Genomic DNA, 12309 nt, shown 5'->3' with positions numbered 1-12309 from the left:
CTGCCCCTTTCCATAATGTTGCGAATTCTTGAAAGAACCACCCCAGTCCAAAGTTTAAGTTGCCAGCGTCTCTGGTACACTTAACAAGCCAGAGTTCTCAGATATTAAAACATAACATGACAGGAAAAAAGTCAAGAAGGAAAAGGGTCTTTTAGAAGTTTAGCTATCTTTTCCCAGAAACCTGCACTTACAATAATACATTTGTGAAATTTAGTTATATAGATACATTTTTATGAATAAAGCTATCAAGTTTCCATCTCCCTGCAGAACAGATTCCTAAAAATGGAAGCAATTAAAATAAGTGCTCACCAAACACAGAGCAAGCATCACATTTGAATTTTGACCTTTACATCTGAAGTCATGAAAATTTCACAAGATAGCTGTGCAGTTTTGCTGTTCCAAGGGTTCATGTGAATTATAAAACTGAGATTTAGAATATTATTTTTTTAAAGCAGATTCAGTTGAGAAAAAAAATCAAAATACTTAAGTGCCTATAGCTATGTAACAGTTGCATGGATAACAAGCCTGTTTCTGAAACGTCAGAGAAAGTCTAAAATCTCAACCAAAAAGAACTATAAGGAACTGAGGTAATTAAAGATCTCAGTATTAGCCATTAAAAATCTGACTTTTGTTGACTGTACTTGCCACATATGTACTGCTGAAGTACCGATGCCAGACTCTCTAGCAATGATTTGGCCCCATTTCTCTCTCTCTCCATCATAAACGGGCATTGAAAGACGATACCTTCTATCTGAGTGTATTAATAAACTAGTCTCTGCACTAAAGAAAGTTGTACGTGTGTATTCTTGGATTTGTTCTAAACATTAAAAGGTTGGACCGTGCAGTTACATCAACATGTTCTGGCTAATATAGTTGCATTCCTATGAAAACATTCTTTCTAAATTTGATTTGTGAATCATGCACACTGCTTTTGATAAAGTAGTCTTAAAGGGCACTTTTATCTTTAATTTTAGAACACAAAAATAACTCTACAAAATAAATTTGAAAGAGCCAAGACAAGACCTTAGACAGATCAAGTAACACAGTATTTAAAATTACAATATTAAATCTCTAAAGATGTTGCAATTATGGAAAAAAATTAATTTCAGTTAATTTCTTATTAAGACTTCAACAGTACCCTACATGTGCTTGCAGCTCCACTCTTTTTAAAACTTAAATCACAAACAGAAAACACTCAAAAGCATCTGAAACTTCAGAGACAAGGTGTGGAAAAATGTGGCATCCTCCTGCTACTGTCACAAAAAAGCTCAAGCCTTTTGCATCCTTGAATTCTTAGTGCCCACGAGTCTCGCTTCTCCAACCAGAAGCCAAGCTTCAGTACTTATCAGTCTCTGCCATCTGCAGGCAAAACTAGATCCACAGCTTGGACTGGAATTTTTACATGTAAGGTTAAAGCACAATCAAAAGATGATGGAGAGGCCCTCAAGCATTTTAAAAAAGCAGCTGCTGAATGACCTCTGACTCCAGTTCTGAGCCATTAACAGGCTGGAGAATGAAAGGCTGTTGAGGATATCAAAGTACATTAAATGAGTGGAAATCGATTTCAGAAAAATAGGAAGTAAATAATGAGAATAACACGTGCCACAAAACACAGAGGAATCAAAATATAGGAAACTGTTCAAAAGCACTCAAACCCTCTGTAATAGTTTTAAGCGAAAGCAATATTTAATGAGATTTGTGAGACAGATGTTCAGCACTAGATCTTAAGCAGAAATTTCACGTTCAACGTTTTAGCAGAAGTTCACAATCGATGCGAGGTTTTGTTCCATCTATCATTCTACGAATATTTTAAGATGAAACAACATTAAAATTGCAAATCAACAGAATAATCAATAATACTTAAAGTACTAGAGATTGTTGGAAATACCCCAAAACTATCACAACAATTTCAGTGCAGTCATGAGTCAGACAAATAGAAGTCTTAAACAATGGCATTAAGCAACAAATACATGTTCTGGTCAAGTGACTGATGTGAAAGATTGCCTTCATTTTGATCTACAGTAAAAAATACATTTATCTTTTCTTACGGAATTCTCCAGGACAGAACCGAGACTGTTCAGATTTGAAATTGTTTTGTTACTGATACCATTCAAGACCAAAAACACCCAAGAAACAAAACAATTTACACCTGTTTTTTTCTCATGTAACTTAGACGATTAAGATTTTATCAAATATATCCTACATCCAGAACAAGTGCCAAAAGTTTGATGAAAACATATGGTATACTTCTGTTTTAAAGACAGATAAACTCCTTTGCTTAGAACTTTTAGCATAAAACAGCTGATATAATACACTTCTAAATATCATGACCTAAATATAAACTGAGCAAAAGGTGTTAACTGTATCCTTGGTGATACACAGCAAACCAAAAAGAAATGATATTAAGTTTCAAATAACAGCTCAGGAGCAAGTTGGGTGGCAGATATAACAACTATTCTATTAAACCACCATCACCTAATATAGTCGGCATGGAAGGAACCTACTTTCCCCTATAACTACCAATATAGTCCTGCTGTTTACTTAATCCTTCTGGGTTTACAATACAAGGAAGCATACTTTGCTATTTGCTGTTTGACAGAAGAAAGTTCTAAGATACAATTTGTAGAACAACATGTGTGTAAAGATTAAGTTCTGGTTTTATGTCCCTGATTTCCCTCTTTTTTCCCCTCTGCTCTCTAAACAGTGCTTACCTTTCAAGGTGGCCTTTTTCAATACCTTCATTGCATAAAGCTGTCTAGCATCTGATCCTGAGATTTTTTTGACAAGAAAGACCTGCATTGAAAATTAAAAAGAATTCTTAAAAGAAAATTAAAGGCAAGTCATTAGTATACTTTGCTATAAAATTCAAGTACTCAGTATTATTTCAAATCAAAGTCGACCTTATTATTCCTTCCAATGCTATTATTTTCTGAATAGTTTTAAATTCTGCAAAGCCAAACAAAATTCCCTTGCATTTTTTCCTTCATTTCATAATCTAAAAGGTTCATTTAAGGCAAACAGTCTGCCAAATTAATTTTGATTTAACTTAATTTATTCCAGTGAGAAAAAAACAAAGGATGAAGTTTGATTCTTTCAGAATTTGAGACAAATTTGAAATATAAAATTCAGCTTTTTAGTTTTACTCTCTAAATAGTTTTATCTTATTATAGTTTAGAGGATGGCACAGCAAAAGTGCTAATAATTTTCAGATATGAAAATAAAAGTGTGTACAAAAATTGATCCAGAAAACTATATAAACCAATGCATAACAAAATATTTTTTTAAAGTAACCTATAAAATTATAAGAACCAACCTCTTGTGTCACCAAACCAAATGTTTTTTATGGCACACTTTGGTTGAGTTTTGCACATATCATCTTTGCAAGACTTTGAGTCAGCTAGGCGGTTAAATATTGTTGCTTTTTCAAAACTTGCACCCTCCCTCAAAGTTATAGCAATGAATTAAATAATAAATTATAATTTATCTTACTTTTCCTTGCCCCTGAATGTTTTACTTCTCCTGATTTGAAGATTTACAAATAAAAAGTTTGTTATGATTCCAGATGAAATCAAACAACATAAGAAACCACATTTGGAATCCCATTTCTCTGAATTCTTCCTATTTTGAGTACAAAATTTTATAGTTTCTAAACATCTAGACTTCCAAGGTTAACTGGACTGCTACTCCAATAACGTATCTAACAGCAACTTCCTACCACCAAGAGAGAATTGGACCGATTATTTTTATTTCCCCACCATATCCAAGATGGATTTGGCATTATATGCGAGAGCTTAACATCACATTCGGAACTGCAATTAAGGCTGAAAATGGACGTAAATACTCTGTTGTCTTACATGGCATATGCCATTTTGTCTCAATTATGTGTCTTGACACATGAAGTTAATGCCTTCCTTCCAATTTAGATTTGGACAACTGAAAGTATGAATCAGGTACACCTCAGTGAGGTCTCAGTGTGGGTAGTACTCATTAAATGCCAAAAATAGATCTTCAGATAAACATGAAGGTACGTTATGCCTTAACCAAATTATGACAGATAATGCCTAGCATGAACACAACTATGGTACATCATGTTTATTCCAGCAGCCATTATTGCCTAAAATTTGTTCTTTACAATTACAATCTGCTACAAAAATAAATTCGGACTATAACTTCTGTACTGGTGATAACCTAGTGTTAGCAAGTTAGCAACTAGGAATACTTATTAAAAAAAAAAAAATCCTTCAACCCTTGCCCTCTCAAACATAGAAGAGCAGTTATAGAAAAATGACATTCCATTTTAACAGTGAATACCCAATTACTTCCTATCAAGCCAATTTTTCTGTGGACCTTGGAGATCTACATATCATACAAACTAGAAGATGACTTAGTGCTTCAAAAAGATCTGCCACAATCACAGGGGCTAGTTAACACTAATTTAGAGAGTAGTTTTCACTTGCAACATTGTTTTAATGCAAGCCTGTGGCTGTTCTAAATATTTCACTCCAACTGTTATTCAGTGCTACATTCCCAAATAATCGGTTCAAGAGTTCATTTACTAACCTTCCCAAAGGACCCTTGTCCTAGTACTTTCAGAAGTTCAAACTGTGAAGGGTCTGCTTTCTCATGTCCTTCCTTTACGTGGTGAGTTATTGCAATTTCTTTGATATTTCCTTCTTCCTGACAGGAGAAAAGGGGAATAAGTTTCTGTTAGAGGTGCATCTTCTGAAAATGTTTATGAATTCACAATATGTTGAAAAATACCAGAGCCACTGAATCCTACCAACTACACACTCCCAAGTGTAGGTAAAAACCACTGAGCAACACTGTTTGCATAATTTAAACAGGAAAAAACTGTTACAAAAGGTAGTATTAGTTCAGTAACTGTATGGCTTAAACTTTCAGGGATGCATCAGAATCCAGACAATAACAGAGCTGGCAATAACACGACAACGATTCCCAAGCTTTTGTGCTTAGGCCCATATTGTTTGGTTCATAATCTCCACTCCCGATTCACAACCCATTAATGGAAACCAATCTTCGTAAGAATTTAGTCCTCTTAAAGCACACCTAGAGTGCATCAAACAGACCAGAGCTCTGAGGAAGGCTCTCCATTTTAAGACTTGAATGAGGACCACTATGCTGCAGTGATGCTAATGCTCACCTTTATGAGACAGTGTAAGACTCGAGACATGTGCCCACAAAGTAGCACACCCTCCACCTGCCACTGAGAAAATTCTGGTGAGGAAAGGAATCTCATTGCCTCTCTTATCAAGGATAGTCCGTTCTATAAAACTGGTCAGTCTTCAGTATTCCCCCTTCTGTCAGAAACTGAAGTCACCAGAAAGCTCTAAAGGGCAGCAGATCCAGTCTTTTTGTGCTCTGCACTTAATTCAGTATTTTCTGCACAGAATTTAAAAATCTCCTGAAAAGCAACGCCCTTTGTCACACATGGAAAGAACTTTAAAACTTATCAGCAGCTGTTCAAGAGCAAGTAAAAAAACTGCATTCTTATCAATGTCATCTGAAGAACTATCTAGGCATTATATGTAATCCAACGAAAACAGCACTGACTATAAGCTAACTTACATAAACATACTAACTGCAATTTCAACTTCTTGTGCACTCTCTTCCTATTCTTTCTATGTGCTATACCGAATTAAATAAATCTGAGAATTCTCCTCCTCTATTTAATGAGGAAGTCTCGGATCTGCTTCACAGAAACACAGACTGGTTGATCTCTAGAGATCATCTGGTTCAACCCCCTGCTCAGGCAGGGTCACCTACACCCATGACCATGTGCAGGCAGCTTCTGACTATCTCCAAGGATGGAGACTCCACAGCCTCCCTGGGCAACCTGTGCCAGGCCTTGGTCATCCTCACAGTGAAAAGGTGTTTTCTGATGGTCAGAGGGCACTTCCCGTGTTTCAGTTTGTGTCCATTGCCTCTGGTCCTGTCATTGGGCATTGCTGAGAAATGAGTGGCTCCATGTTGTATGCATCCTCCCTTAGGTGGGTCAAACTTGATTTTACTGTTGTGAATTCAGGCTGACTAATCCCAAGAATTTTTTTTGTCCTTTTTGTACATGGAAATGGTTTACAGGATTACTTGTTTCCATTACCTTTCCAGAGATGGTGTAGCTGACCACCCTGTAGTTCCCTAGGTCCTCCTTTTTGACCTTTTTGAAGAAAGGTGTGACATTTGCTTTCCTTCAGTCCTCAGGCACCTCTCTCCCAGTCACCATGATCATCAGAAGATAATAAAGAGTGGCTTCACAATGACATCTGCCAGGTCTCTCAGCACTTGTTTGTGTACTCTATCGGGACCTGTGGATTTATGTATATGCAGTTTGCTTAAGTATTCTCTAATTTGACCCTTTTCCACCAAAGGTATGTCTTCCTTGTTCCAGACTTTCTCTTTATTTCTATACATCAACAGGTGCAGAAGTTAGTTCTAGTGATGGGAGAGTAGAGGTAGTATTCTGAAGCTGTGCTTCTGAAGCACCAATTAATGCATTTTTTTGAGTATCCAGCAATATCTGTGTGCATGAATTACTGCTGAAAATATCCTTTTGTATCTGGTCATTTCAGTATTGTGTATATGTGCACAGAAACTCCCCATACACATCAGCATGCTCAAACATATGCTTCTCCTAGATCAGCATTTCTCCTTCAGAAGATTCCAACCAAAGCTGGAAACAAACTGCACATAACAAATCCTGAGCACCTATGTGTGAGAGAATGTGTTCATATATAAAAAAAATCCAGTGTGCACCTTGAAGTAATGCACAGCACATTCTGGCAGCTTTCAAAATCAGAAAGTGAAAAAGGATATTTTAATGTAAGGGACTTGGATTTGTCTTCGGTGTTCTAAAACTAAGATGACTGATAAGGTTAGGTGGCAGTTTCCAGTGTAGGACAGCCAAAATTTTGTATGCATGTGCATGTATGCATGCTGTGTACTACTCCTAATAAACTTAAACTCCTTTTTCCTTTGAGGAGAAAATGCTGCCATCATTTACTCAAGGCTGAATCTTTATAGAGTTTCAAAGAAATACTGATTCCTTCCACTTGTCAAAGGAATTATTTGCTGGTGGACATCTGTATTTTCATCTTTTAAATTAGTACGTGAACAGTTGGACTACATACTACTTAAACCACCCACTGCAATCTTAGAGAATCGCAGGGTGGAATAGAACAGTAGAACAGATTGGCAAGTACACATTACTTCAGATCCTTTGAATCATTTCTGTTTAACTGTTTTTATCTATTAGCTCCCTGGCAATCTTGGGAAAATAAAAAATGTGTGCAACAACTTCCTCAAATCTTTCTGTTATCTACTTAGAGTCAGGGACACAAAGCAATCAGGTGGACACATTGCTTTAAAAGCATCGCAAAATGTAACGAAAACAAGAAACGAAGAAGAAAAGATATTAAGTTGTTCTCTATACACAAACAAAAAATGGAATGCAATTATTATGCAACGAACTTTCTGGTGGTTATTTTGGGCACCCTCTGGAAAAACAAAAACAAAAAACAAACCCCAAACCACTACTTCACATTCCTGATACTAAGAGAATGTTCCCAGCCTTCACACTTTCTCAGGGTTCCAACGCTCTCCAGTCCTTATAAGGCAGACCCAATACACCTCTATTTTAAACAAAATGAAACTTTGATAATATCCTACTTTAGTAGCTCTTTCCATAACAAGGGCTTGGGAGCAACATTTATGATTAATAGGTACCCACAAATTTGCAGTTTCCTTTCTTGACATAATTGCCAAACATTTGTTATTTTTACCTAAATGGTATTTTGCAAATATAGTTAAAAATGCAAAAGCAAGGAAACGAAACTTACATGCAGAAGTAATCAATCCTCACTTTACCCACTATCTAGCTGAATTAAAATACAAGCCTTTCACACTGTAAGAAGAGAGAGGTCTTTCTCAGCTAATTACACTAATCGCATCAGTCAATAGATGCTGTCTTACAGGAAACTGGAAGACAAACCAGCCATGCAGTGTGGTACAGAACTTGTCTCAAGCTCTGCCTCTGATCATTCCCTGATATTCAGAGAAAACATTTGTCCCATGTGACGAATTAAAATGAAATGAGACGATGCTGAAAGACTCTGGTCCTCCTCCTCTTTCTTCCACTCCCTGACAACTTTCACACCACTACTGACACTCACTCACCAGTGATCCGGCTGTTGCAATGGTGAGATCTTCTTTCCAGTCATAACTACACCCTACTGCCTGTATTTTATTTCTGTTATTTATAACCTTGGAAAGCTCTCTTTTCTCAAGCCTTATACTGTGGCAACGTCTAAACAGAAGTCCCAAGACACAGATTTCTTTTTCTAGTTATGCAGCTCTCACTTAAGGCCATCACATTAGAAAGTAAAACTCTTGCAGAAAGCCACACTGAACAGCAAAAAACCAAAAACAAACCTCAAAAAACTGTGTTAGTCAACTTAAAGTGGTTGCTACTGGTTTCCTTTATCACAAAACTAAATATAGAATACAAGGAAATAAACAGAAGGTAATACTACTCTGAGTTTCCTTAACATTTCCTTAACAGTATAATAGCATTAAGTCAACACTAGCCTGGAAGGCAAGTTACAAGCTTTAGTATGAATTTAAAACACCACTTCCTGTACTGATATAGTTCACAAGTCCAAACTATTCTAGTCAGTAAGTATCTCAATATAAGTAAGCTCTTAGTAACGTACCTCACAATATGTCTATGCACAGGAATGCATACTCACTTAGGAAAGAATGCCGGATGGACTATATTCTACAGACAAATAAAATCTATTAGAGAAAAACTACCCAAAAAAGGGTGAATTTATGCTAATTTATTATATGTTCACTTTCTGAGATTAAATTAACTTTGTTGTAAAATCAAACACTTCTATTTGTTTCTTATTACAGGAACACCTGCTAGATAATGTACTAAAAGCAAGCAGGACTTCAGGCCCTAAAGGAAGTAGAAGAGCCTTACTAGTAATTCTTTCTCAGTAGTAATGAAAGAGCCCAGAAAAGCAAGAGAAAAATGTGTGTTTATTTATACATATCTGCAATTTATCCTTTGGATCTCTGAATTTTCACCAGGAGATCTGAAAACAGTTTTGTGTGTAAAGAAATGGCCCACGCAGATCTGTATGTCATAACACACCGTTTGCTTTATATAGTCGAGTTTATCTGCAGACCTTTTTCTGAGGATTATGTACTAGGGACAACTGAAAAGCTGGTCCAGGGCTAGTAAACTGGGCTCTGAACTGCTAGGAGGGCTGCCAGTATCATCCTCATTATCATTCCTCATAGGCTTGTAAGTTCCACTTTTCTTATTACTCCTAATAATTCCAATCTTTTTACAGATCAATTTTCTGAAAATAACGTGACAGTGGTATGAAAGGAAAAACAAGTAAAGGGGGTCTGTGAGAGAATTCTGGAGTCTGAGCTTAAACTGTCTGCAGACACCTTACAAGGGGTCTGTCAGACATGCACTTATAACAATTACTACGAGTGCCATATGAGATATATTCTTATGACACAACCTAAATCTGGTAAGTTTAGAAAATACAATAAACAGTCATTAGAATTTAAATATTATAGCACCTCAAAAAATATAAGTATTCTTAGTCGACAGATTTTATATAAAAAGGACACTGAAACCACCAACTAAAGATAAAAATAATTAAAAAAACCCCAAAAACACTATATGTATGCTGTGACACTGACAAAATAATCCACAAGCAAAAAGCTCTGAATTATCTATGTATAGTTAGAGAGTTAGTTATGACTTAATTTGCCCCTTAAGCTAAGTGACAGGTTTGTTTGTTTGTTTTCTGTAAAGAGACCTTCCAGCTCCTTGTCTTCTAAGGTCTTCCTTGAATAGTTTTTTTTATTTTTAATACTTGATTTTTTTGTGTGTGTTATTTTGGAAGTCCTTGCATCCGGGCTAGACGCAGTAACGATGGATTGATTTTATGCCACGGATAGAGCAATGGCCCCTACTACTCTTGGCCACAATCTTCCTGCCTCGACCTGCAGAGACGGCCGTTGCCAAGGCACCAACCGGAGGGCTGCGTTCAGCTGGGTGCGCAGTGGTATCGGTGGTTCTTGTAGAGCCAGAAACCAGAATAGGAGGGGGGAAAAAAACCCCCACAAAACCAAAAAAAGCAACAAAAAAACTAAAACAAACAAACCAATCAAACATACAACTTTCTGCTGCTTTTAATCACAACAACTAAGTCGGATCTATATTGCCAGCACTGGTGAATAGCTTCCTCAAATATTGCCCATCTTTCAAGAGGACAGCCATAAAATAAATTTTAGAATTTAATTTCTGAAATAAAGATACAAATATTTCAACAGCGTGGAAGTGCAATCCTCTTCTTTAAAGACAGGTCATAGTAATTTGTATCAGTGTAAAGGTCAGCTCACAGTGTACTTCCCTGTAATACTTTCAACTGCAATTAATGAATTTTAAGTTATGTGACAAACACGCAGCTATATCAGTTTATACTATTTTTGACTTGAAAGTGGAACAGCAATGAAAATACTGCTTTTTTAGTTGTTTTTGTTAGTATTAGGTATGTAGCTACACAGATTTGGAAGCAGCAGCTTTGTTTTCACCCTTCTCAATCTCTTTCAGGAATGTTTTGCTTCCTCTAGACAAATGCATGTTCTTGAGGCACATGTACTTTCAGTACAAGTGAAGATAAGGCTGAAAACAGAAAAACGGATTCCCCAGCAAGTTACTTAACACTGTTCCAACCACAGTTGCAGGTTTCCTTTTACTACTTTGTCAGCCTTCATTGTACTTATCAGAGCTCAGTTAGACATTGCAGTATGTGGCAAAATATTTTTCCATCTGCCACAGGCAGAATAATGTTGATCCCTGTAATCAAATAGAAACCACTTCTGAAATATTGACTATGGTGTTAAAGCTACATAAAGCAGTTATGTCCTGTAAGGACAGTAAGCTTATTGGATATCAAGTGATTTTAAAAGGATGAGTCAGGGTTGGCACAGTTCCCAGCTCATATACATAATTTCCTTTTCCTCCCCTCCCTTGAGTCAGGAAGTCTCCTGATGCATTTTTACTTTCCCAACTTGTTATGAAAGTAGGATGAATTTTCAGTATTACCTGAAGAAATAAAACCCAAATAAGCTATGTTTTTTGAATGAAAATATAACCAACAAATATAACCAATCACTTTCACTTTTTGTATTAGGGCTTGTAGAAATCTTTATTAAGTTAAAAACACGAGTTCAAAGTGTGAGAATTGCACCACTCCAGGTATTTTTTAAAATCTCAAACACATTCTGTACGCATTCTATGCTCATTATGCTCCTAACTTTATATTCAGAATTGTCTTTGAAAAAAAGTAATTCAACGTCCAACAAGCATTTCACAATCTCTTGTTAATTCAGTAAGCAGTGTTACCGACCTAAATCATGGAATAAAAACATTCCTCATATTTGTGACTAATATTAAATTTGAGTCACTTAACAGAACTAATGATTACTTAAATGCTTGTACACAAACAATTGTTCTAAAAAGCTGATTAAACAGGTTGCTTTTGAAGTAGTAATTATTCTAATACAACAAAAAGCAAAGCATTGCTATGCATAAAGTCAAGCTGACCTGAGGATATTCTGCGTATGTTGTCTGTTTTACACTAATACCGAAGAAAAGTAGAAGTTCTAACTAATATGGACATTTAAAGTCAGTAATAGAGGTTTTCACATTTTATGTTTTTGCTTCTTTTTAAAAGATGGAAAAACATATTCAACTGACATCAAATTTCTTGTTGCAGATGGTGTTTATTGTTACCTGCCAGAAAATAAGATTTCCTAAAAGCAAACTCTGCAAAAGTTTAGTTTTTTTGGTTTTGTTTTGTTGTGTGTGTGTTTTTTTTTTTTAAATTATTAAACTGTTAAGTGTCTAAGAGAAAAACAATGCATAGAGATAATAAAGAAAAATCACTGTACTTATTCCTTACTCTCTATACCTTCTACTCTTTTCCATTCCTGGCTTTCTACCGCAACAATGTTGAGATCTAGAAGGAGGTCTACTTCTGCATTTGTTCCAGGTGGCCACCTCGCTCACATAATGATAACTGCAGACCTCGTTGCTGAGACCGAACACCTCCCATTCTTTTGGTGTTACAGGTGAAGCAGATGGGAGTTTGAAGAGCGAGTCCTGTCCCAGAGCAACTATTAAAAGGATGGATGAGGCCCTTTGGATAAACATGACTGACCAGGCTAGGAGGGAAATTCTGAAGATGCTTTCCCTTCTCAGAA

The 12309-nt window shown here is 36.2% G+C and overlaps 1 protein-coding gene across 4 annotated transcripts in view; it reads right to left on the bottom strand.

Moving 5' to 3' along the window:
* The window catches only part of RPS6KA3 (ribosomal protein S6 kinase A3), a 76453-nt gene that overhangs the window by 38114 nt on the left and 26030 nt on the right, over positions 1 to 12309 (bottom strand). For all 4 annotated transcript variants that reach the window (XM_071812418.1, XM_071812419.1, XM_065858498.2 and 1 more), the window contains exons 3-4: positions 4561 to 4677; positions 2712 to 2793 (exon numbers count right to left, since the gene is read on the bottom strand). In XM_071812418.1, the coding sequence (XP_071668519.1) occupies positions 2712 to 2793; positions 4561 to 4677 (199 nt within the window). The remainder of the gene's footprint in view (positions 1 to 2711; positions 2794 to 4560; positions 4678 to 12309) is intronic.

Source organism: Patagioenas fasciata, chromosome 1, assembly GCF_037038585.1.
Source record: "Patagioenas fasciata isolate bPatFas1 chromosome 1, bPatFas1.hap1, whole genome shotgun sequence".
Taxonomy (NCBI): Eukaryota; Metazoa; Chordata; class Aves; order Columbiformes; family Columbidae; genus Patagioenas; species Patagioenas fasciata.
Note: the sequence above shows the minus strand (reverse complement) of the source record. Positions and strands in the feature narration are given on the sequence as shown.